The following is a 27,500-nucleotide window of genomic DNA, read 5'->3' on the forward strand; positions in this document are numbered from 1 at the left end:
TTTTGTTTTTCTATAAATTTCAACTATATACATATTTATATACAGGCGTGGTAAGAAGCTTGCTTCCCAACTACATGGTTCCGGGTTCAGTCCCACTGTGTGGTATCTTGGGCAAGTATCTTGTACAATTGCCTCGGGCAGACCAAAACCTTGTGAGGGGATCTGGTAGACGGAAACTGAAAGAAGCCCTTCGTGTATATATATATACATGACTGTGATCACTGACCAGAAGATGCTACTTTGGCATGTGATCTACATATTATGAAACTGCTTTGGTATGTGATTTACACTTTATATTGTGATCTACACTTTATATGGTGATCTACAAGAAAAGTTATGCTTTTTTTTCTTGCCTTTCTAGCTGATGTTCTTTCGGTTCACCAATAAAATTAGTAAACTTGTTTCAAATTTGCTTCATTCCAATTTCTTTTTAATAATGAATTCTCTATTTTTTTTTTTTTTTTACTTTTCTAGCTGATGTTTGTTTGCTTCGCCCATAAAATTAGTAAACCTGTTACAAATTTGCTTCATCTTGTTTTAAATAAATGTAAGAATGTTTCATTTAAGCCGTAATAAATAAATGAAACATGTAGATCACATACCAAAGTAGCACTGACATGGATTGCAGGAGAGTGGACAAATTGGTTTGTGCAAATTAATTTTTTTTTTTTAATTCAAGCAATATTCCTTAAACTGCACTATTTTTGTCAATATATGTAAATATGTTTGTTGTGCATGTTTATGTAAGTTTGAACATATGTGTGTACGTCTATGGGTAGATATGTGCCCCTGTATATTTGTGTCACGTAAAAAAAACTCAGCCTACTTCTGCGGGATGGTTGGTGTTAAGAAGGGCATCCATCCGTTAAAACAAAAACCCTGTCAAAACAGACAATTGGAGTCTGGTGCGGCACTCTGGCTTGCCAGCTCCTGTCAAACCATCCAAGCCATGCCAGCATAAAAGCAGACGTTAAATAATGATGATGACGATTTATATGCATATATATACATAAATATCAATGAAACTCTTACTCCTTCCAAATCCTTCTTTGTAATAAACACACGTGTTCTAACATTTGATGTTTCCTCCTCTAAAGTACTTCCTTCATTCCAATGCTCTTCTCACATATTTTCTCAAGAGAATAAAACGCGACTAGTCTTTTGTGAGCCATCTTCTTAAACAAATACGTCTGTCCGTATATTTATATGCGTGCGTGTATGTCTGTGAAATAGATACTACATAAACCAAAGCTGTCATTGGTGGTGTGTCATCGTTACCGATGACAATACAAAACGAATCCTAACTTAATGAGTGAACGAGGTGAATGGAGGGAACAAATGGTTTAGCGAAATCACGTGGAGGGAAGGCGGAGAAGATGTGAGCTAAACAATTGAGAAAGTTCTGTCATCAACCTCGAGGTCAACTGAATGTTTTCTTTTCTTTTTTTTAATCACAAATGTAAAAAAAAAAAATTAAACTAACAATTCAGCTGTTTTCGTTGTCTTTCTGTTTTTACCTCGCGTCTTCTTCATAGTCACCTTTTCACCTGTCTTTTATTCTGCCTCCCTACCTTCTGCTCTACTGACTGACTAATTTAAGTTGTCGATGATTTTATTGTATTGAGCTAAACTACCTACCTATCTTATCTACTTTATGATCGTGCAAACAAAGGGTCTTTGAACTAAAAGAGAAAGTGAAGGAAAGGTGGATTCTGTATCGTCAAACTTGAGAAACTTTCATTAACTTATTGACACACTGCCACTAGTTCCCTCAAATATCCAGTCTTTTTATGTTAGAAACAAAAATCCCTTTATTTATAACTGTATATTTTATTACCATAGTCCCTTCAAAACCCGGTAAATATTGTATTACTCTAACCCTTTCAACTAAAACTTTTAACACTGAAGTCCCTAAAAATATTGGTGTAGTATTTTATTACTAAAAATCTCTTCAAATGCTTATATATATATATTATTACCAAAGTTCTTTCATATACTTTTATCACAAGAGGCCCTTCAAAAATTCCTTCGAATATTCCTTCAAATATTAGTATATGTTTTATTACTGAAAATCCCTTCAAAAGCAAGTATCGTGTTTTATTACAAAAAGATCCAAAGTGTTTTCCAAATATTAGTATGCTATTTCATTACTCTTTTACTTGTTTCAGTCATTTGACTGCAGCCATGCTGGAGCACCGCCTTTAGTCGAGCAAATCGACCCCAGGAATTATTCTTTGTAAGCCTAGTACTTATTCTATCAATCTCTTTGCTGAACCGCTAAGTTACGGGTACGTAAACACACCAGCATCGGTTGTCGAGCGATGTTGGGGGACAGACACACACACACACACACATATATATATATATGAGTAACGGTTTTTTTGTTATATTTCTGCTGCTTTTAAATAAATAAAGTATATATATATATATATATATATATATATATATATATATATATATATACATATACACGACGGGCTTCTTTCAGTTTCCATCTACCAAATCCAATCACAAGGCTTTGGTTGGGCAGAGGCTATAGTAGAAGACCATGTGGTTGGTAAGCAAGCTACTTACCACACAGCCACTCCTGCGCCTATTTACTTCATTTTATTACTTGACAAATATTAGAATAGTATTTTATTATTAAACAATTATACATGGTATAAGGTACTTAAAAAAAAAACTCGGGAGCGACGGCTGTATAGTATATACTAAAATCCTTTCAAACTGTATTATTTTGTTGTAACTGACTGATTTCACAATGGAGTGTTTATTTTATTAATCTGTGAAGTGTGTCCCCCAATGTAGCCAGTACTGAACCTTATACAAACCACTTCAAATCCCGTCATATAATACTTATCTTGTCACCAATACACAATTAAAAGGTGGATAGAATAAAGAAGATATTTGTAATGGATGCTCGTTGGTTGACTCTTCTGTTACTACTAGTTATCACACCTCTAAATCAGGTAGATAACACCTACGTTGGGATTCAACAGAACTAGGAACACAGGTGTGTCAGCCGTAGCCATTTGACATGTGCCCTTTCGTTGCTGTTATAGTTTAGCCCCAGGCCACCACCGAACAGATCTCGAGTGATAAGTTATTCTCTCCGTGACTATCACGTCCAAAAGCATTCTAGTTATAACCACCCTGTTTTTTAAGGGTTACGTGGGGATAACTTTCTTTTTCCTTAGGAAATAATGAGAATTTTTATTTGTTTATAGGGAGAGTCATTATGCCAATGCCTAGCGGTATTTCGTCTGCCGTTACGTTCTGAGTTCAAATTCCGCCGAGGTCGACTTTGCCTTTCATCTTTTCGGGGTCGATTAAATAAGTACCAGTTAATCACTGGGTCGATGTAATCGACTCAATCCCCTTGTTTGTCCCCTCTATGTTTAGCCCCCTGTGGGCAATAAAGAAATAAATTATTAATACACGCACTGGTTCAATTCCAGTCCTTTATAATTAGTCAAGTAGTGGGCCTAATTTTCAACAGACGAATTCACATAAAAAAGTTTGCAAACCAGATAGACAAACGAAATAATGAGAAATATATTTGGCTTCTATTTCTAGCAGTTCGAAGGGCCACATAAAGCCTTCCATTGCAACTGCTTTTGTTCTATTCACACACCTGCGTTCGTTATTACTAAGTTTGGATCTTTTTAAATGCTTTCAAACCACCAGAATTTTCTCAAATAACTCCGTCTTCGTGCTTTTAACTGGTGCAATAAATGTTGTCACTTGTGGAGTTCCAGCTTTTGGGGCCCCAAGTAATCGCTTTGTTTGTCTGGTGCGTAATACGGGTCTTGCTCGCACATATGTGGGTGGGTGGCTGTGTCTATATATATATATATATATATATATATATATATATATATATATATATATATACAAACAATATATGAGTATATGCATATATATGTACATGTATGTACATACCTTCATCTACATGTACATATAGATACATAACTGGGTACATGACGTGGCAAAAGAACATGGACAAAATGATAAACAAGGTACAACAAACAAGCAAGCCACATAGAAACATCTCCTTCATCAGCTGCCACCATTAAAACACCGGCGTTTCGAAATATAATATATATATATATATATATATATATATATATATATATATATACGCACACACACACACGACATTGCATACACATACAAAGAGAGAGAGAGGGGGGGAGACCATTTGAATAGATTAAACAAACGCGAGTATGCGTGGGTACATGTAGGGAAATCCTCAAATATCTCTAATTTTTTCAGCTCAGCCATGCGAAAAATTTGTCAGGATCAAAATGTGAAACTCACGAACTGTGAATAAACATGTCATGCCATTTGACCATGGTAGCTCACAAATTCTAACCACCCACAAGGACCGGTACGTTTGGACAAGTGCGTGCGAGTGTACTTGTCCAAATTTACCCAAGGTCCCGAGTCAACAAGGGACAGTGCATTTGATCATAAGACTAGCTAGAAATTTTCCTCCGATGACATATTACCGATTCGAAAAAGGAGTGGATACGTTCGATAAAAGAGTCCTAGACGTACAATGCTCGAGAAAAAGATGGGATGGTCACACAGATGGAATGCTTTTCATCACAAGCTTTCTCAGTCATGATTCACCTAGGAGTAAACCAGTCATATGTCGGGGAAGGAAAAAGTTTTGAACGTGACAGTGTTGCAAGAAGCTTGCTTCCCAGTCACATGGTTCTGGGTTCAGTCCTAATGCGTGGCACCTTGGGCAAGTGTCTTCTACTATAGCTTCAGCAGACCAAAGCCTTGTGAGTGGATTTGGTAGACAGAAACTGAAAGAAGTCTGTCGTATGTGTGTGTGTGGTGTGTCTCGGTGCTTGTGTTTGTCTCACACCATCGCTTGACAACCGGTATTCGTGCGTTTACGTCCCCGTAATATAACGGATCGGTAAAAGAAAACAGAATAAGTACTAAGCTTTAAAAAAAAAATAAGGTAAATTTTCAGATTAACAGCCGCACGATTTTCACTTGGGTGTTAGGGATAGGGTTACGGTTACGGTTAGGATTAGGGTTAGGGTTAGGGTTTTAGGGTTAGGGAATTCCGTCCCTAACCCTAACCCCTAACTCTGACCCTAAAACCCTAACCCTAACACCCTAGTGAAGATCGTGCGGGTGCTAATCTGAAAATTTACCAAAAATAAATTAAAACTGGGAGTTGATACATTCGACTTGAAGAATTCTTCAAGTCGGTGCCCCAGCATGGTCGCAGTCAACCGATTGGAACAAGTAAGAGGTAAAAAGGTTGTCTACAACTAGTACAGCTGTAGTGTTTCTTCGTCGCTAATCCGTTGCTATTGTTTTCCTTCTCTAAACTTCAGGCTTTGTGCCTATAATAGAATTGCTTTGATAACTTGGTGGCTTTCTCTCAATCTATGACTCAGTAAAACATTGGATTAAACACGTTACCAAAGAGGAAGTTACTCATTCTGCGATTTAACATCCGAATGTTTCGTGTCCCGGATTTTAAACATAAGCTACTTTAGCAACAGCTTAGGATCTCTCATAATCTGCAGAGATCTCAGCATAATTAAAAAAGCGTATTGTATTTGATGGTATGTGATCGGTGTATTAGCTGCATCCCAATTTCAGCAGCGCAAAATCAGAAAGAAAATTCCTTTTTAGAACATTGAAGTGTATAGGAAAGCCAAATTCGTATTCAGGACTCGGGGTGATTTTTGTGAAAACAAGAAAAATACATCTTATGATTGCTATCAAATGCGGTATATGTTTTCAATTTTCGTAATGTGCCATTTTTTTTTTTTTAAGAAGCGGTCTCCAAGCTTAGAGCATTATCTACACTAAATCCAGCTGATTCTTTCTTACTCTATTTATTGGAAATGGTCTCAACACATTTTTATTCCGAACATTGAGTGGAGGATGGGTGGATGAGAGAAAGTTCGAAGCGTGCTAACGAATTTCTTCCTAATAAATTAAAGAATATGATAAAAAGAACAGATGTTAAATGGGTTTAAATACATAGGCTGCATACTGGGGCTTCAACGCAACCCTTGTTTCTCCGAAGTTTCGTTTCAACACAGCCAGGCAACTAATACTAGAGTTGTCCCCTATGCCCTCATGGTTATTAATTAGTTAATTAGTGCTTTCCACACTTTAAACTTGGCGATTGACGTCTTCGACCGACTGGACTTAGGAACTTCAAGACAAGCCGGTTCTTCAAATGTATTGTGAGAAACAGCATCACACAGCGGAGAATCGGCAGTAATTTTACCCAGAAAGATAAAATGCAAAAATACAAACACAATATGGGGTCTGCGCTTATGTATGCAGTGTTATCTCCAGCTCCACAATGCGCTTCTTCTCCAGTCTTTGCTGAATATAGTCAAAAGCTTTGTTAATAGCACAAACTGCTGATAATTCAAAATTTTCTACTACTGCTAAAGCATTGTTCAAACAGCTACAACAATTCTTCGATAACAGACACATGAATACTAAAGCTAAAATTTATAAACACTCTTTGCATATTTTTTATTATTTCCTTCTTCTAATATCGCCAGATTTTAGTGTTCTAAGGCCAATGTTTATCATAGAGTTAAGTGGAGGCTCAATGGCCCAGTGGTTAGGGCAGAGGACTCGCGGTCATAGGATTGCAGTTTCGATTCCCAGACCGGGCGTTGTGAGTGTTTATTGAGCGAAAACACCTAAAGCTCCACAAGGCTCCGGCAGGGGGATGGTGCCGAACCCTGCTGTACTCTTTCACCACAACTTTCTCTCACTCTTTGTTTCTGTTGTGCCTGTAATTCAAAGGGCCAGCCTTGTCACGCTGTGTCACGCTGAATCTCCTCGAGAACTACGTTAAGGGTACACGTGTCTGTGGAGTGCTCAGCCACTTGCACGTTAATTTCACGAGCAGGCTGTTCCAGATGGCCGGTCGCTTAACTGTTCAGGAGCGAACTACGATAGCAGCACGCTATGAAGTGTGGAATTCCATTGTTTTGGTTCAGAGATGGTGGCATGCATGGAAAGGTAAGCATGCAACACTACGTCCGGAGACAATAAAAAGGTGACATGCAAAGCTCATGACCACAAGCTTTGTGAATGATGCAAGAAGTGGCCGTCCAACCACATCCAGATTAGCGGAAAACGTGGCAACAGTGCAGGAGATGTTTAATCGCAGCCCGCAAAAATCAACATGTCAAGTAGCTCGTGAAAGTGGACTAACAAGACACACTATACGTACGGTGTTGCATAAAGAATTGAATTTTCGTCCGTGGAAACCCCATTACGTGCAGGAGCTAAAACCTGAACACTGTGACCGCAGAAGGCCAGATCTCTATGTGATTTTTACCTATTAGGATTACACAAAGAGGAGGTGTACAGGACAGAACCTCGTACACTGGAGGACCTGGAGACATGGATTCAAGCGGTTTTCAATGATATCCCAGACGACATCCTCTAGAAGGTTGTTCATTCCATACCTGGCCGTTTGAGGAAACTGGTTGACGCCACCGGTGCTTACGTTGAAATATGAAGATTTACTTTTATTTTCCCATGTATCATTTGTTTCAATAAATTTGTAAAAGGAATATAGATTTTATTACCAATTTTTAATGCTTACTTATTCTTCACCCACCCTGTATATAATGATTTCCATTAATAATGTTAGAAATTTCACCAAAATAACAATACTGCTTTCTTTTGTCCATCTACAAAATACTTTATAATACTAATGTTGACTGTTAGGTCTAGGTTAGTCTAGAACAGGTCTGGCAAACTGGAATTACATTGCGGGCCACTTTAATTACAGAAAGATTTTTGAGAGCCGCTTGTATACTGACATAAATGAAAGCATTTTGCTTTCTCATGCTATTATTGCAATAATGAATAAATGATCAGTGATTAAAACACGAAATATTATCGTTACAATAACAGTAGTATTTTTCTTTTTCACTTTTCATTACAATCTTTAATTTTTGATAAAACTTTTAAAAGGTTTCTCTCTCTCTCTGTATATATATATATATATATATATATACAGAGAGAGAGAGAAACCTTTTAAAAGTTTTCTCTCTCTCTGTATATATATATATATATATATATATATATATATATATATATATATATATATATATGTATGTATATATATATATATATATATATATATATATATATATATATATATATATATATATGCAGACAGACAGATAGATAGATGAGGAATTATGATAAACAGTTTCTGACACATACATTAAATGAAAGACTGGCATTTATGGTATTATCTTTCATTCTTTTATAATGCTGTTTCCATACAACAGGAGAAATACAATTCAAGAATATAAATATTAATATGAATTAAATGAATTCAAAATATTAATATATCTTTTTCAATGTAAACCATGCGCGTTTCTTCGGATAAAGTCTCAAAAATAATTTTAAAAGCTTTGTCATATCTTTATTCATATTAATTAATATTCATATTAATATTTAATATTCATGAAATGCATTTCCCAGATTGTCAAGAAATGACCTCAATAAAAGAATTTAAAACATCATAAATTCCAGTCTTTGATTTAATATGTGACGAATCTACTTAACCCAGAATTCCAGTTTGTATGGATAGTCTTCTTCAAGATATACCATCTACACATATACACTTTGATAGCCAGCATTCACAGAAATGCTTACTGAGGATCCAGCTTGGATCTTCATGCCATTTATCTGCCTTATATATATATATATATATATATATATATATATATATATATATATATATACAGGGTCCGCCTTAAGTAACTATATATTTTCTTTTGCTTGTAACTTTGTTGATATTTATTCAACTTTTCTATTTCATATGTCATTTGAAAGCTGAAATCTTCTATTTTTATTTCTTGTTTTTCCCCCTATTTCAGATATACTGTTATATCAATTATGTCCACCCGATTAACAGAAGAGCAAAAGATTGGCTATGCTACAGAAGCTGCTTTTGCCGTTATTACAACAGCAGGATGGAGGACAGGGTCTGTACTTTCTGCAGGATGGGGCACCGGCCCATTATGCTACGCTTGTGTGAGACTGGCTGGACGCCAACCTGCCCTGTCGATAGATTGGCAGGCGATGGTGGGGGACAAACACAAATACACACACACATGTATATGAGCTGGCAGAATCGTTAGCATGCCGGGCAAAATGCTTAGCAGCATCTGTCTGTCCTTACGTTTTAACACTGGCAGTGCCCCATCATGGCCGCAGCCTCAAGGCTGAAACATATAAAATAATATTAGAATATATATACACGACGGGCTTCTTTCAGTTTCCTTCTACCAAATCCACTCACACACTGTATCGATCAGACTATCGGATGTTGCTGTACACCGCTGATCACAATGCGCTTCCTCATAATTGTAGCTTTTGAGACCAACATTTCAATTCTGCGCCACTCCGCTGCAGGGTTAGCCATTCTACAGCCGAGTAGACTAGAGTAACGTCAAATGAAGTGTTTTGCTCAACAACACGACGCACCGCCGGTCTGGGAATCGAAATCACGATCTTGAGATCGTGAGAGCAACACCCAAAACCTCTCGGCCATGCTTTCACACACACACACACATCATCATCATCATCCACATAATCAAATCTAAAGAGTCAGTTTAATTATTTCATAGCTTATTATTAATTAGTTTCACGATAAATGTAAGACCCATCTGTAGTTTAATGCCCCACATAATTTCGTTTTCATACAACTTTCGTTATAATGCATATCTTTTAATGAAATTTTACAGAGATACGTTTTCGAAGGTCAAATTATGACTGCTTTGATGAAATTTAAAACAAAAGCGAAAAATATTGTTTTTTTTATGGAGAAAGAAAATAAGTCCATACCCGCTCACGATCGTTGCAACATAAAAAATATCCATGACGTTATCCAGATTAATATCGTTTGTTATCAACATAAAATTGGAAAGCATGATAAAAAATAAAAAATCAGAGCTTACGTGTAGCGCCTACTACATTACAAATAAATGGAAAATATTTTATAATGCAAGCATTAACGAATACAGATAGAAAGCGTGAGGGATGATATCCTCAATTTACCCCATTTCTCTTATCTAATATCATTACGTTATGCTACGATCGTGAGCAAGCTATTAAATAGTTTTGTCCATTTTTGAATAAAATAATTTTTTTTTTTTCTAATTCATCAACATAATAGTAATGTAAACCTGCGAAAGCGTTCCTCTTCAAAATTTCGTTAAAAATATGCATTATTAAAAAAGTTATTAGGAATCGAAGACGTGATGGGGCGCTAAACTGTAGTTATGCCAAATATAATCCGTTTATTTTTTTTTTTTCTTGTGTATTTATTTTCTTTAATGCAAATTAAAAATTTTTTTTTAATTTCTCCACTTCTGGTGTTGTCGATTGTATCGACCACTTCCCACTCACCAACCCGGGTACTTAACCAGCTATTTATTTTATCGATCTTAGTTTGATAATGATGTAAAATAAAAAATAAAAAATGTTCACACGCGCATACAAAGCCAGAGAAATCTATGAGGGGGAGAGAGAGATGTCTCTACTGAATTTGAATCTAGGCTAGATTTAGGTTTCGTTTATTTTATAACGCAATTGGAGAACAATAACATCATTGGTTACAAGTTTCCAACGGACCAATTTCTGGTTCGCGGCATTTCTGATGGAAATACTGACAACAGGGCGTTAGTAGCGACTGAACAAGTATAACAAAGGACTTCGTTCAAAGAATGTTGGATTTTCAGTTTTCTTAGTGTTTACATTTTTTACCCACACATGCGTATGTGTATGTGTGTAAGAATAGAAAAACACTCGACGATACGCCAAAATTTTCATTTGTTCCGATCTACAATTGTTTCCGTGACACATGTGGAAACAGTCAACAATACAATAATTACATAATTAATTGTAGCTATTAAATAATGTGATGTGGAAATTTATTTCATCAGGAACGTTTTTGATATGCAATTATTATACAGATGATAATGTTTATTATAGAGATGACAATGTTATAGAAACAGCTGTGGAGCAGCCCCAATGAAATTTTTGTAATATCATTGAGATCGCGTTTTCTATTCTTCCAAATACTATATTGGAGTTTAACGACGTTAAAAGACTGAGCTTTTGAATTCCATGGATAAATATATATGTGTGTGTGTGTGTGTGTGTGGTTTGCGATAGCAGAAACAATTCGTTTTCGCATTATTTAATGTACGCTTTTGAATAAACATACAATTTAGCTTCGCTGAGAACATAACACATATCTGTCCGTGGACAAAAATAAGGAGGGATTAATCTGACTAGTTTCTAGCTTTGTTAGACCTTCATCAGGGGAAAAATACACATTTGCTGTCCAAAGATAGAGTATAACTTTATAGCTGCTTACAGTGCTCACAAACTACGATTCAGTCAATCTAATTTTGCACAGCAGTGTATATGTGACAATAAGGATTAACTAGTTAATTAACCTGCAATGTAACCAGTGTGTTTATCTTCTACAACGAGGTTAAATACGTATATTAGAAACTTATACTTTATATTTTAAATACTTAAAAAATAAAAAAAAAAAACGAGAGAGAAACACTATGCAATGAATGCAATGCACTGACTAACCACGTTGTCGAAGTATATAATCCATTTATAAAAAATTAAACAGAATAGTTTAAATACACGACATGTAAATATAAATTTCTTCTAATATTGGGATGTAAAAGAAATACATATCAATACGCATGAGTGTGTGCGTGTGTGTGTAAATCTTTACATACATACATACATATATACATACATACGCACGCAGACTGCCAAGGAACAAAGTCTGTGATTTAACCACTTGTTTACTTTGCACTCCGGTGTGCATATGTGTGTGTGTGTGTGTGTGTGTGTAAAGTTGAGTTTATACTCTGGCAATTCTGAACAACTCTGCCAAGGGCGGTACTCGGAGTAGACTGTCAAATTTTGATTATAAACACATCTATCTACTCTAACCAATGCATTGAGTTCAGATAACGTTCGCGCCGTTTAAAAAATGCATTTTAATACATTTTCTAACTCAAAGGTTGGCAGAATAACGCGTCGGAAAAAATGATTAGCGGCATTTCTTCCGAGTTTATACAGGGTGCCCACAAGGTCTGGGTACATGAAGTAAATAAAATCATGACATAAACAATTAAATATAAGAAATAACAATTTCTTAAAGTATGTGTTAATCCCCATGTGGGTACATGGAGTAAATAAAATCTTAACATAAACAAATATAAGAAATAATAATTTCTTAAAGTATGTGTTAATCCCCATGTACCCAGACTTTGTGGACACCCTGTATATTCCGCCAATAAGTACCAGTTGAGCACTAGGGTTGGTGCAGTCGACTATCGACCACGCTGAAAGGATGAAAGGCAAAGTACCGCATCCTTTGTGCCTATAGTAGAAAGTAAAATATATATTTTGAAATTAATGCATGGTGTGTGTGTGTGTGTGTGTGTGTGTATGTATGTATATATAAACCTGTGTGTACACGTACATATATACCGAGTTCCTATATGATTATCGTCTAACAAATTCGGTCAACCCAAACCTACGATAGGACTGTACCCGGAATTACGTGTTTACGAAGTTGCCCCCACCTCTCGCCCTTTGTCGATCCCAGAGAAATGAATGACAGTCAACAATCACAAAAACTTGAGCTGAGCATAAGAGGGAGTGGAAGCAGACATTTAATCTCCCCGCCAACTTTCATATGTTGTCATTTAACCCTAGGTCAGAACGGTCAAGCAGGCACACGGCCTAAATGCGTCCCAGTCGAGACAATCTCGTCTTTTAAATGTAATTTATCCCTCAAATACATTGTGCAATATGTCTTTCCTGGGTCCCCCCCCCACTTTCTTTTAACCTCTTGCCTCTCTTATGTATCACATGCGATATACGAGACATATTTCCGTCGCACTCATGCATCATATATGATACAAATTCCCAATTCTTTCAACCACCTTGGAATCTATAGCATAACGCTTTCCTTTTATAAGAACGGACGAAATAAGAGTTAACTTTAAGCCTGAAAACAAGCTTGCATGTTTTGGACAAACTTAAGAAAATGCTTTAGATCGGTGGTTTTCAACTAGGGTCAACATGTCCCTTGGTGGGGTCCATATACGATTTCGCTGTTAAAATTTATCTGCAATAAATCGGTTATATACTTGTACAATGCACAAAATATTTCAACAATTTTTTAATGCAATTCCTAATGATATTTAATTATAAAAACATAAGATTTTTTAAACATCGAATGGTTATGAGAGTCCATCCGAGTAAAAAAGACATCAACGGGCTCCATTGGTAAAAAAAAAAAAAATGACTGGAAAACACTGCTTTAGACAAAGGGTTAAGGGCGATGTGTGTGTGTGTGTGTGATCTGAGAGAGAGAGAGAGATGTGGTCGTAATTTCTGGGCTGGTCGATCGACTACAAAGAGGATCGCTCATTTAATCGATATACTATTTGATAACGAAGTCAGTCAGGGTGACTCACCTTCAGGTTTATTGAATGGGCCAAAAAAAACAAAGGTACAAGAGAGAAAATTAATTGAAAGGATTCAACTGGGAATCGAACCTACAGAACAGACTTAATTCATCAAAAAAAGTAATCAGAATACAAAAAGTTGTTCAAAGTTACACACGTCGCCGCAGAAGTGTAATGACAAAGTTCCACACGTTGTCACAGAAATGTAATGACACACACACACACACACAAAATGCCCAAAGAAGTTAACAGTAAACAAATACACACACAGAGTTAATAAAGTACACTAGGACACACACAGAAGTTTAAAAATATACACACACATAGTAAATACAATACACAGATATATACATATAGTTAATAATTAAAGTATACACGGATTTACACACAGTTAGTGTATACACAGGTACACCGATAAGGAGTAAACATACACATACAACAGAGTAATCACATAGATACATACAATAAACAGAGCGATGGTACACACGCACACACAAAGAGTTAACAGAGCAAACACATGAACTCACATACATATACATTTAACAGAGCAATTACATAAAAACAGATAGATCCAGAGAACAGAACAGTCATATAAATACATATACACTCAGTTGGGTGAGAGAAAAAGTTAAGTTAAAACAAAACAGAGAGAGAGTGAGGTGGGCCTTACCGTGATCAAAACCGATAAACCAAGAGGATGAATTTCTAGTTTGTTTTCTACTGCGTATCATCTTTTAAGTCGTTTCATGTTGTATTTTTGTTTTGGGGGGAAAATAAGAGAAGGAAATTTGGGGTTTTGTTTAAAGCTCCGAAATTCACAGGTAAGTAAAATCCCATCTAGTGTTGGACCGCCGAAAAGAAAAAAACGAATGAACTAGAAAGAGTGAGAGAGAGAGAGAGAGAGGAAGAGCGCGAGCGAACGAACAGCCAACAGGTAGGTGGATTACCTGTTTTGTGTGTTTGTGTGTGTGTGAGTGTGTGTGTTTTTTGTATATAAAACAGCGGTGTTTGTGAAAACAAGTCACATTGCTAGCTATGATGGTGCTTGAGGTTTTGTGATAATAGTGGAGAAAACCGTGTGAGTATTGACACACATAGACACACACACACTGTTTATGTGCGTGTGTGTATAAATATAATCTATATATACATATATATATATATATATATATATATATATATATATATATATATATATATATATATATTATATGCCGGTACTACTAAAGCAGCGCGGACCCGAACGCGCAGCCGTGCAGTCGCGCGTCCGCGCTAGCTAGTCTTGAGTGGTCGATCCTAACCCTAACCCTATCGCTAACCCTAACCCTAACCCTATCTCTAACCCGCGTTTGCAAATGAATACGTGTTTAGGGTTAGGGTTAGGGTTAGGAATAGGGTTAGGGTTAGGGACAGGTTTAGGGTTAGGGTTAGGATCGACCACTCCCGACTAGCTAGCGCGGACGCGCGACTGCGCGTTCGGGTCCGCGCTGCTTTAGTAGTACCTTATATGCCTATACTATAGTCATACGTATGTGTGTGTATATATGGTAAGTGAAATATATGCATTCACATATGTGTATTGTATGTGTATATATATATATATATATATATATATAAACAATATATGAGTATATGCATATATATGTACATGTATGTACATACCTTCATCTACATGTACATATAGATACATAACTGGGTACATGACGTAGCAAAAGAACATGGACAAAATGGTAAACAAGGTGCAACAAACAAGCAGGCCACATAGAAACATCCCCTTCATCAGCTGCCACCATTAAAACCCCGGCGTTTCGAAGAATTAAGGCAGTACGCATCGTTAAAATGGTTCTTCTCACGAACACAAATTAAATTGTTTTCATGGAGGGTAGTGGCGGACGTATGTATGTATGTGTATATATATATATTTATATTTATATACATGCATGCATATATACATACGTACATGCATACATACATATACACATGTGTGTATGAATGTAATATATATATATATACATGTATATATAAATGTATTATTTATGTATATATATATATATGTGTGTGCGTGTGTGTGTGTATATATATATATATATATATATATATATATATATATACATATATATATACATATATATATATGAATATATATATATATATATATATATATATATATATATATATATACATATATATATATGAATATATATATATATATATATATATACATATATATATATGAATATATATATATATATATATATATATATATATATATATATATATATATATATATATATATATATATGTACATACATACATACACGTGTATGTATGAATGTATCATATATATATATATTTATTTATTTATGTGTTTCAGCCAAGTGGCTGCGGTCATGCTGGTGCACCACCGTGAGTATATATATATATATATATATATATATATATCCTTCATTTATTGTCCTCAAAATGCTGATGGTGTCGTTAGGGTGACATATTGAGCATTTGGAACCTAGAGGTGTCATCCCTCACGCAACACTACTTATTTCTATATATATATATATATATATATATTTAAATGAAATATTCAAACACTGAGATTTGAAGGAGGGGCTGTGTGGTAAGTAGCTTGCTTGCCAACCACATGGTTCTAGGTTCAATCTCACTGTGTGACACCTTGGGCAAGTGTCTTCTGCTATAGCCTCGGGACAACAACAGCCTTGTGAGTGGATTCGGTAGACGGAAACTGAAAGAAGACCGTCGTACGACTGGCACCCATGCTAACGTCGCCTCCTTCATTGGAAACGAAACTCGGCTTGCGAAGACCTATTGGTGCAAGCGAAAGCGAAACCGTCAATGGCACCTGTGCCCAGCATTGTCTTCCTGGCACTTGTGCCGGATGGCACGTGTAAAGACATTCGAGCGAGATCGTTGCTAGTGCCGCCGAACTGGCTCCTATGCAGGTGGCACGTAAAATACACCATTTTGAGTGTGGCCGTTGCCAGTACTGCCTGACTGGCCTTTGTGCCGGTGGCACGTAAAAGCACCCACTACACTCTCGGAATGGTTGGCATTAGGAAAGGCATCTAGCTGTAGAAACTCTGCCAAATCAGATTGGAGCCTGGTGTAGCCATCTGGTTCACCAATCCTCAGTCAAATCATCCAACCCATGCTAGCATGGAAAGCGGACGTTAAACGACGATGATGATGATGATGATGATGTATGTGTTTGTCCCCCCCCCCCAACATCGCTTGACAACCGATGCTGGTGTGTGTATATATATATATATATATATATGTTTCTGTGTCTGTGTTTGTCCCCCAACATCGCTTGACAACTGATGTTGGTATGTTTACGTCTCTGTAACTTAGCAGTTCGGTAAAAGAGACTGATAGAATAAGTACTAGGCTTCCCAAGAATAAGTCCTGGGGTCGATTTGCTCGACTAAAGGCGGTGCTCCAGCATGGCCGCAGTCAAATGACTAAAACAAGTAAAATAGTATATCTATGTACAGGCATGCATGCATACACACACATGCACACACACACGCACTCTCTCTTTCTTAATATTTCTGTTGTCAACATCAACAGCTGTTGGTTTATGTTTGCCCTTTATCTTAGGTGGCTGGCTGAAGTAGTTGAGAGAAAAACTAAACTTTAACTCCACCTTCAAACATAACAATAGCCACAGCAACAGGTAAGTTTTGGCTTTGATGACAATTAACAAAACAGGCCAGTAAAGTTTTCACTTTGCTGTGTGCAGAACGAGAAGAGTTGATAGCCGTGCTGCTGACAGTGTTTCAATTTTTAAAGTTTTAATTAATCAGCAAATAATCATTTCTACATATATACATACATACACACATATTAATCACTCCCTCTCTCCCTCCCTCTATCTCTCTCTCTCTCTCTCTCTCCCTCTCTCTCTCTCTCTCTCTCTCTCTCTTTCAATGCCTTTCTGTATCTGACTATATTAATCTTTATGTATTAATCTACTTTTTTTCCACACACCCTCCTCTCTTCTTAGTTACATTTTCCAACAGACTAGGATTAGTTAACAAACATAAAGACGTAATGGACAGAGAAACATCACTCAAATTTATATTAAGATATATATATATGTATATGTATGTATCTATTTTATATATATAGTATATATGTATGTATGTATATATATATATTTTTTTTTTATATATATAATATATGTATGTATTATAGGCATAGGAGTGGCTGTGTGGTAAGTAACTTGCTTACCAACCACATGGTCCCGGGTTCAGTCCCACTGCGTGGCATCTTGGGCAAGTGCCTTCTACTATAGCCTCGGGCCGACCAAAGCCTTGTGAGTGGATTTGGTAGACGGAAACTGAAAGAAGCCCGTCGTATATATGTATGTATGTGTTTGTGTGTCTGTGTTTGTCCCCCCAACATTGCTTGACAACCGATGCTGGTGTGTTTACGTCCCTGTAACTTAGCGGTTCGGCAAAATAGACCGATAGAATAAGTACTAGGCTTCTAAAGAATAAGTCCTGGGGTCGATTTGCTCGACTAAAGGTGGTGCTCCAGCATGGCCGCAGTCAAAAGACTGAAACAAGTAAAAGAGTAAAGAGTATATATATATGTATTTATATTTGTGTGTATGTGTTTGTCTATATATATATATATGCTACCTACTTCTTTGTTTACTAGTTACAGCTTTGTATTTTCCCATATGAAAGCTATGTTAGGACAGTTAGAAACAGTGAAAGAAAGTACCAGCTGCAAGGCAAGCCAACGCTTCTTGGTGAACAAGAATCAATGAAAAGCAGACGACATCGTCAACAACCAGGTCACTCAAGTTTGTTGTCTTTCTCTTTATATCGGATAATACATTGGAGAAAGTCGTCGTTTACAGCAAGTCCTTTCAACTGAGAACAAAACCCTTGTGTAAAAGGGATGGTTGACTGTATAGCTGATTGAGTTGGAATCACTGTTATCATAGTTACTTAATTTTATCGACCCTGGGGTAATGAAAGAGAGAGTTAATATTCCTAAGAAACCCTGTTATAAGCTAACAGCAACGTTAATGATTTTTATTAATGTATGTAAGGTTACTTACAAACTTTGGGGAAGGCTAAAAAAATCAATGATAATGATTCATAGACGTGAGTGTGGGATTAAGAAGGTCGCTGTACACCCACGTGACGACTCTGAGGTGGATAGCAGTCCATACGGGACACTTTGAACAAGCCTCTGTCTTGTGGGTGAAATTTGTTAGGTGGAAATTGTGAAGAAGCCTGTTGTATATCAATGTTATATAATAGATAGGTAGATATATATAATACATATATATATATATATATATATATATATATATTTGTGTTTGCCTATCTATTTCTCTCATTCTCTCTCTCTCTCATGAGTGTGTGTGTGCATGTATATATATGTATGTGTGTGTATATATATATATATATTTATATATAGAGGTATGTATGCATGCATGCATATGTGTATTTATACATGCATATATATGTATATATATATATATATATATATATATATATATATATATATATATATATATATATATGCATGTATGTATGTATGTATGTGTGTATATATATATATATATATATATATATATATATGTGTGTGTGTGTGTGTTTGTGTATGTATATGTATACACACACACACACACATGTATGAAATATATGCATGTGTGTGTGTATATATATATGAGTGACAGCAGTGATTCTTTGTTAATATGTAATAAATTTGTTACATATATATATCAGCATACACACACACACACACACACACACACACACACACACAACTGGCTTTTGTCCAGTAAGAGAAGATATGGAAAGGGAACAAAAATTGATGCAGGGAAATGAACATATGTATTGAGTTAACATAAGCTGATGGCTGTCCTGGATTAGTCTTCTTATTGACAGTGACACAATGACACAGCAGTTGTGGGATTAAGCTGTCGTTTCATCAGTCTCACGATCATGAGTTCAAATCCTGGTACCATATCTGATAAGGCACACATAGCTGCTTGTCTTGGATTGGATTGCCTATTGTCAGTCCACTGTAGGATGAAGACCTCAACACGTTCTCTCCTCAGATGTGAAGACCATGAATTTGAGCTTGAGATCATAATGGTTTGATGAACCTACCCTGCCACATTGGTTCAACATGGCTTGGCAGAGGGGTACAGTTTCTATGAGTCTAGGGCATTTACTCCCCATGGACAATAACTCCCACTCCAAGGATAATTACCCCTGAGGACGACAGATGATGATTTAAAACTTCTTAATACATTAGAGAGGAGGTAATTAACTGTTGTGTCGACGCCCCCTGGCGAAGAAGTGGGATCTCCCAAAACAATTAAATAGAGGTAGTCTGGCCGTGGTAGGTGTGTTGAGTAGCAGTCGAGTAATAGTCGAGTAGCAGTTGAGTAGCAGTCGAGTAGCAGTCGAGTAGCAGTTGTGTAGTGGTTGAGTAGCAGTCGAGTAGCAGTCGAGTAGCAGTTGTGTAGCGGTTGAGTAGAGATCATCGGAAGGTGCTGGATAGCAGTAGCGTTGAGACATAACATTAACTAAGGGGGGTAATTGTCCCAGGAGGGTAGTTGTTGTCAGGGGGAATTGTCCTCTGGGGGGGGTAATTGTTCTGATATGGTTTTTATACTTATACCCAAGAGTAGTTAAGTCAATTACATCAACCCCAATGCTCAACTGGTACTTATTTTATCGACCGTGAAAGGATGAAAGGCAAAATTGACCTCTGCAGAATTTGAACTCAGAATACAAGGATGAACGAAATAGCACTAAGCATTTCACCCAGCATACTAATGATTCTGCCGACCTGCTGCCCTTCTTGAAAAGGGATTTTTTTTTTCTCTCAATGTATTATTATTTCTCTTTAAATCATTATAGTTTGCAGACATGGCTGTATGGTAAGAAGTTTGCTTCTCACCAATATGCTTCCAGGTTCAATCCTATGACATGGCATCTTGGGCAAGTATCTTCATCTATAATCCCAGGCCAACCAAAATCTTGTGAATGGATTGGAGATGAAAACTGAAACAAGCACATCATGTGTGTGTGTGTGTGTGTTTATGCCTGTCCCCAACGCCACTTTACAAACGGTGTTGGTTTGTTTACATCTGTGTGACTTAGTGGTTTGGGAAAAGAGACTGATAGAATAAGTGCCAGATTTTTAAAAGCAAAAAAAAAAAAAATGTAATGGGAGCAAATAGTTCAACTACAACTTGTCAAGGCAGTGCTCCAGCACGGCTACGGTGCATTGACTGGAACATGTAAAACGATATAAGATAAAAGAATATTTCCTGCCATAAATATGTGAATACTAAATTAGCTACTTGTCTTGGTTGAGTTATTGAAGGTCATTCAACTGATAAAACAGTCAATGTTACAGTATGCAAATGTTCATCCAACTGTAAACATTTAAATTGTCTATAAACATTAGTCCAATAGAATTAATTACTAGAAAATTAATGATCATAAACATATGACATTGTACAATAAATAATCTTTATTTGCAATTTTCTTCTTTCTATTTTCAGGGTCTTTCGGAGAGGTCTTTTAAATGATCTTAGATATGTAGGTGTTGTTCATTGGACCTAAGCAGGGATTCTCCAGTATCAAAAGGATCACATCATCATCATCATCATTGTCATCATCATCACCATTATCAAGCTTCATTATTTGTACCATGTATAAGGTGGCGAGCTGGCTGAAACATTAGCACACCGGGTGAAACGCTTAACGGTATTTCATCTGTCTTTGTGTTCTGAGTTCAAATTCCGCCAAGGTCAACTTTGCCTTTCACCCTTTTGGGGTCAATAAATTAAGTACCAGTTGTGTACTGGGGCTGATCTAATCGACTGGCCCCCTTCCACCAAAATTTCGGGCCTTGTATCCAGAGTAGAAAAGATTATTTGTACTATGTATACTTATATTTTACATCTGGATTTGTAATTGTACTCCTCATGTGTCATCCCTGGTGCCAAGTGAAAATAAACAACGACCACCACCACCACCACCACCACTACCACCGCCATTACTACTACTACCACTACCACTACTGCTACTATTGAGCTAGTTGAATCATTAGAACACTGGAACAAAGATGTTTTGAAGGTGTTCTCACTCTTTACCTTCTAAGTAAGGTAATATTTGTTTCCAAATAAGGTATTATTTGCCCATGACCAGACATGTTTTCATGGAAGATTGGAAACAAAAGGCACGGTCAAAATAAGGAAACAAAACAAAAACCAAAATGTAAAGGATCTAAATAAAATTCTTGGTTATTAGAATTCCTCACTCTAGCACAAGATCAAATATTTTTAAAGGATGAGGCACATGGTTAAGAAGTTTGCTTCCCAGTCACTTGGTTTCAGGTTCAATCCCACAGTGTGGCATTTTGAACAAGAGCCTTCCACTATAGCACTGGGCCAACCAGAACGTTGGTAGATGGAAAATGAAAGAAGCCCATTGATATACCCCCCATCCTTCATCAGATGTCTTGGGGAAATTTTGAACCTGGGTTTTCATTCTTAAGGTATTTTTCGATGTTGTTGTTGTTATTATTATTATTATTCAGTAGTTTTATTTTTATAACGTGCTTTCACTTCACTACCAAGCGCAGCTCTGTGCGCCTTGGGTATGTGCTGTGGTTTGCTGTGGTGCTCTTATGTTTACTGTATTGAAAGTGTTTTGCGTAGAATGTGTGCAGTACCCAGTAGTGCAATTTTCTGTATGTTATATATATTTGTAAGTCCTGCTATTTTTGTTATGTATTTGTCTGAATATTTTTTTATTATACCTAAGGCACCTACTATGATAGGAATTGTTTCTGTTTTTAGATTCCACATTCGAGTTATCTCTATTTCCAGGTCTTTGTATTTTGAAAGTTTTTCCATTTCTTTTAGAGAAACGTTGTCATCTGCTGGTATTGATACATCAATTAGAAAGCATTTTTTTTTCTTCATGATCTTTGACAACTATATCTGGTCTATTTGCCTTAATTTCTCTATCTGTGTGTATTGGCATATCCCAGAGTATGGTTGCTTTCTCGTTTTCTGTGACCTTTTCTGGCGTGTGTTTATACCATCTTTTTTCTGTTGTTATTCCATAATGTTGGCATAGCTTCCAGTGTATATAGGTCCCAGCTCTGTCGTGTCTGTGAATATATTCCTTCTTAGCCAGGACTGGGCAGCCAGAGATAATATGATTTATTGTTTCTTGTCGATCTCCACATATTCTACAGTTACTTGTTATATTTCTTTTCATTATGTGTTTTTGGTAATTTCTGGTGGGGAGGCTTTGGTCTTGTGCAGCAATTAAAAATCCTTCAGTCTCTGCTTTGAGTCCTGAGCTTCTCAGCCATTGCTGGGATTTTTCTCTGTCTATTTCTTTCGCATTTAGTTTAGCCCAGTATTTACCATGTAGGGGCTTTTCTTGCCATCGTTTTATCATGGTCCGTTGCTGTTCTAGTTTTAGTTTGGATTTCATTTGTTTTATAGCTTTTGTTGTTTCTTCTTCTTCTTCTTCGTATTTGTTAGGTAGATTGATTTCTTGTTTGTATTTGTCAGCTTCCTTAAATACTGAAAACAGTTTTTTGTTTTGCTCGTGTTTTGTGGCTATTTGTATTAGTTTCCCTTGCTTCTGGAGTAGGTATTTTTGCAGTCCTATGGTGGTTATTTTATAATAGTTTTCTAGCTGTATAAGACCCCTGCCACCTTCTGTGCGTTGTATATATAGCCTTTCTATGTCAGATTTTGGGTGGTGCATCCTATATCCTGTCATTATTTTTCTTGTTTTCCTGTCTATTTTACATAGTTCGTTTAGTGTCCAGTTAAGGATGTTTATTATTATTATTATTATTATTATTATTATTATTATTATTATTATTATTATTATTCAGGTCACTGCTTGGAATTGAACTCGGAATCTTGGGGTTAGTAGCCCACGTTCTTAACCACTATGCTATATGCCTGTGGGCATAGTGGTTAAGAGCACGGGCTTAACTATGCGCCTAGGATATAACTGATTTAAACCGATCCCATTATTTGCTTATCAAATTAAGTCCCTTCTCCACCCTATAAAGACAAAAGGGTTAGCCTGGGCAGGATTCAAACATAGAACATTACAGAAGAACCAACATCATTATAAATCATTGCTAATGCATTTAATTTGACCTCTCAACTGTGCAATGACCTTTCCACTCTCTGAGTCATCTGATTAAGATCAGTCATTCTTTGATATTTGTCTATATTATAGTCATAGCAACAATAATATTATTGTTTACATGTTATGTCTTTGGTAGTTACAGGAAGAAACTAGCAATTTCACTGTCAGTTTGCTTCCAAGCAGTCTGAATTCCTAAAATGGTATAGCAATGACACAAATGTTCCATATGATCATCGTTTGTTTGTGAAATGGACAGAGGAAGAGATCTGCCCCACAGCTATTAAATTCATGCTATTAACTATATGCAATTGTATAACATCTGTGTCCTAAGGCAGTGAATACACAGAAAAATTATAAAAATAATGGCAATTATTTTTGTTGCTATTATTATTATTATTATTATTATTACTAAAGGCAGTGAGCTAACAGAATTGTTAGCACATCAGGCAAAACACTTAGCAGTATTTCGTCCTTCTTTATGTTCTGGGTTCAAATTCTGTTGAGGTTGGCTTTGCTTCTCATCTTTTCGGGGTCAATAAAATAAGTACCAGTTAATCTCAGGGACCAATATGAACAGCTTACCACCTTTCCTGAAATTGCCAGCCTTCTGTGAAAATTTGAAGCCCTTATTATTTCCTCTGCCTTAGCAAAAGTAGAGGTATTGTTTTCAGTTGTGTTTGTTTGTTTGTCCATGGACAAGATGTTTCAAGAACCGCTGGATGGATTCAGATGAAACTTTCAGGGATGTTTGGCCTCGTGACTGGCACAAAGTGATTAGATTTTGGAATTGATCTGGTACCAGACAAGGATTCTGGATTATGTTTCCTGTTGTTTTACTTAATTTTTGAGAGTAGTTGGGTTCATTTTTAGTATTCTCGATTGTGAGAGCAGTCAAGTTTATTTCAGATATCCTCGTTTTAAAAATCATCTCTGGCTAATCATTGAGAGGACGTTGGTGTTGCCTTAGCGGAGGTTTGCGCTCTCTGGGTGCTCGCACTGGGTTTGATGTAATCAACTAGCTCCCTTTCCACCAAAATTTTCAAGGCCTTGTGTCTAGAGTAAAAATAATTATTTTCACCATCATGCCTCACATTTTGAATACTTCAATTGCGAGGTCTTTGTACTTTGACAATTTCTCCACTTTTTGGGGGGAAATATTTTTTTTGCCAGTTGAGTAGACTGGAGCAAAAGGACACAACTGACCACTGAGAACTGAACCCACAACCTTACAATCAGGAGCTGAATACCCTAACCACTAAGCTACATATCTTCACAAACTCTCAGTAGTAGTTATTAAATATTAAAGGCAAAATATTTCCAATATTTTATTAAAAAATTTAATTTCATGCATGGAATAGAATTTGCAATTCTGTAAATGACTAAAATTTTTATGTGAGACAGTCACGAAAGCCGCTACCTTTCAACTTCGGTGTTTATATCATGGATGAAGATGTTAAATGGTGTAATGCAAGTTCAGCTTTGAAATATTATGCTATGAAAGCAAAGACTATTTGGCTTTTACTTCTACATTATACAGGCCATTAGAGAGTGAAGAGCTTTTGTAAGTATTTTATTCTGACAATTACACTTAAGTTTTCGAGACCCATTTTATTTATATGAACATATAAAAGAGTAATTCTGAATATATATGTTACATACATGCTTTTTTGCTTTTGTCATAAATGACAGATGAGGGTTTTTCAGTTTTCTTTCTGAAAAAAACTATGCCGTTGATTTGTTTATTGTGATCATATATTTGCGCTGTGCATCAGCTCATTCTCTCTATCAAATCAATATTGCCTGTACAGGTGCAAAATCTGCCACATGTCAAATATCAAAGTTACTGCAGAGCAAGGTGAAATCAGGTGTTTTGCCAAGGAACACAATGCACTGCCTTGTTCAAGAATCAAAACCACGATCTAGTGACCGTGACTCCAATACCCTGATTTCTAGGCCAGGCACCTGAATGAATATTATACATGCATAGGCCACTAGTGGTGAATTTTCAAAAAAATTTACCACCCTATATATATTTTACATATATATATATATATATATATATATATATATATATATATATATATATATATATATATATATATATACATATATATATATAGTTTTAGGGAAAATAACCAATTTTCAAGAACTCATCGATGAAAATCCACTATCACATATTAATTCATTTGGTACTTATTGTTGGTTGAGATATATATCTAATTATTGTTCTACTTACGATCTGACGAGTAGCTATATTTTTGAATAGAACTTATTTTCGATAATTTCAATTGATTTTAATCGATTTAAATTTCTTTTCTATTTGAAAATTGGTTATGAAACACGTGTAATCTTTTTATTATATTTATCTTATGATATTTACTTTACTTTATATTATACTCATTTATTGTGCTTTTAATTATTAATTTTTCTATATGTGATAGTGGATTTTCATCGATGAGTTCTTGAAAATTGGTTATTTTCCCTAAAACTATATATATTTTATATATACTTTATCTATAAGGCTCAATTTAATTTTAATTTTTTATAAATTGATTTTAATTGAGTTTTTTACCTGTAAATTTGGATTTTGTCCCTAATAATATTATATATATATATATATATATATAATGTATATATATATATATATATATATATATATATATATATAATGTATATATATATATATATATGTGTGTGTGTGTGTGTTTGTGTCTCTGTGTTTGTCCCCCCACCATCGCTTGACAACCGATGCTGGTGTGTTTACGTCCCCGTAACTTAGCAGTTCAGCAAAAGAGACCGATAGAATAAGTACTAGGCTTACAAAGAATAAGTCCTGGGGTCGATTTGTTCGACTAAAGGCAGTGTTCCAGCATGGCCGCAGTCAAATGACTGAAACGAATAAAAGAATACATGCATATATACACATATATAAATTTGTGCATCCATATATAAATACATGTGTGTATTTACATATGTATGCATAAACGCCCATCACTGTAGTTGGCATAACGAAGATCACTTAAGCATAAAAGAAAAACATACACTTCAGGTGTCTCAGGCTACATTTTCCTGAAATAAAATCACACCTGTTAATTAAGTTCCGAGAAATGCACTGACATTCTATGAAGTGCACATCATGCGATCCCTAATTCTGAAGGGCTGAAGCACTGAGGCATGTAAGCTTGTGAGAACATATGTCGGAATGTTGTTGGAGATGAGAGGAGTGGGATTATAGGCGCAGGAGTGGCTGTGTGGTAAGTAGCTTGCTTACCAACCACATGGTTCCGGGTTCAGTCCCACTGTGTGGCACCTTGGGCAAGTGTTTTCTACTATAGCCTCAAGCCGACCAAAGCCTTGTAAGTGGATCTGGTTGATGAAAACTGAAAGAAGCCCGTCGTATATATGTGTGTGTCTATGTTTGTGTCCCCCCCACTACCATCGCTTGACAACCGATGTTGGTGTGTTCACGTCCTCATAACAAGAGACCGATAGAATAAGTACTAGGCTTACAAAGAATAAGTCCTGGAGTTGATTTTTTTTACTAAAGGTGGTGCTCCAGCATGGCCGCAGTCAAGATGACTAAAACAGAACAAAAGTACAGCTCCCAAAATTACTGTAGAGGTTAAGGACCACCTCGAGAACCCAGTTTCCACAAAAACTGTTAGCCAGGAGCTGCACAAAGCCGGATTTCACAGGAGGGCTGCAATCAGAAAACCACTACTTTCAAAAACAAACATTGAAGAATTCCTAAGGTAGATTC

The 27,500-nt window shown here is 36.1% G+C and overlaps 1 protein-coding gene and 1 long non-coding RNA gene across 26 annotated transcripts in view; one reads left to right on the forward strand and one right to left on the reverse strand.

Moving 5' to 3' along the window:
- LOC106884266 (uncharacterized) overlaps positions 1-27,500 on the reverse strand; it is a 275,565-nt gene that overhangs the window by 121,208 nt on the left and 126,857 nt on the right. For 3 of the 25 annotated variants that reach the window (XM_089358964.1, XM_089358963.1, XM_089358962.1), the window contains exon 1: positions 14,221-14,518. The exons of 14 other annotated variants lie outside the window; for them this stretch is intronic. In XM_089358964.1, the coding sequence (XP_089215090.1) occupies positions 14,221-14,281 (61 nt within the window). In that variant the 5' untranslated portion in view covers positions 14,282-14,518. Of the gene's footprint in view, positions 1-14,220; positions 14,668-27,500 lie in introns of those variants that run through there. 8 more of the 25 variants (XM_089358966.1, XM_089358961.1, XM_089358958.1 and 5 more) reach the window with 5 other exon arrangements.
- The window catches only part of LOC149133801 (uncharacterized), a 26,142-nt gene continuing 23,817 nt past the window's right edge, over positions 25,176-27,500 (forward strand). The window contains exon 1 of the long non-coding RNA XR_016243479.1: positions 25,176-25,301. This is a non-coding gene — a long non-coding RNA (uncharacterized LOC149133801). The remainder of the gene's footprint in view (positions 25,302-27,500) is intronic.

This window comes from Octopus bimaculoides, chromosome 10 (genome assembly GCF_046866305.1).
Source record: "Octopus bimaculoides isolate indiv1 chromosome 10, ASM4686630v1, whole genome shotgun sequence".
Lineage (NCBI taxonomy): Eukaryota > Metazoa > Mollusca > Cephalopoda > Octopoda > Octopodidae > Octopus > Octopus bimaculoides.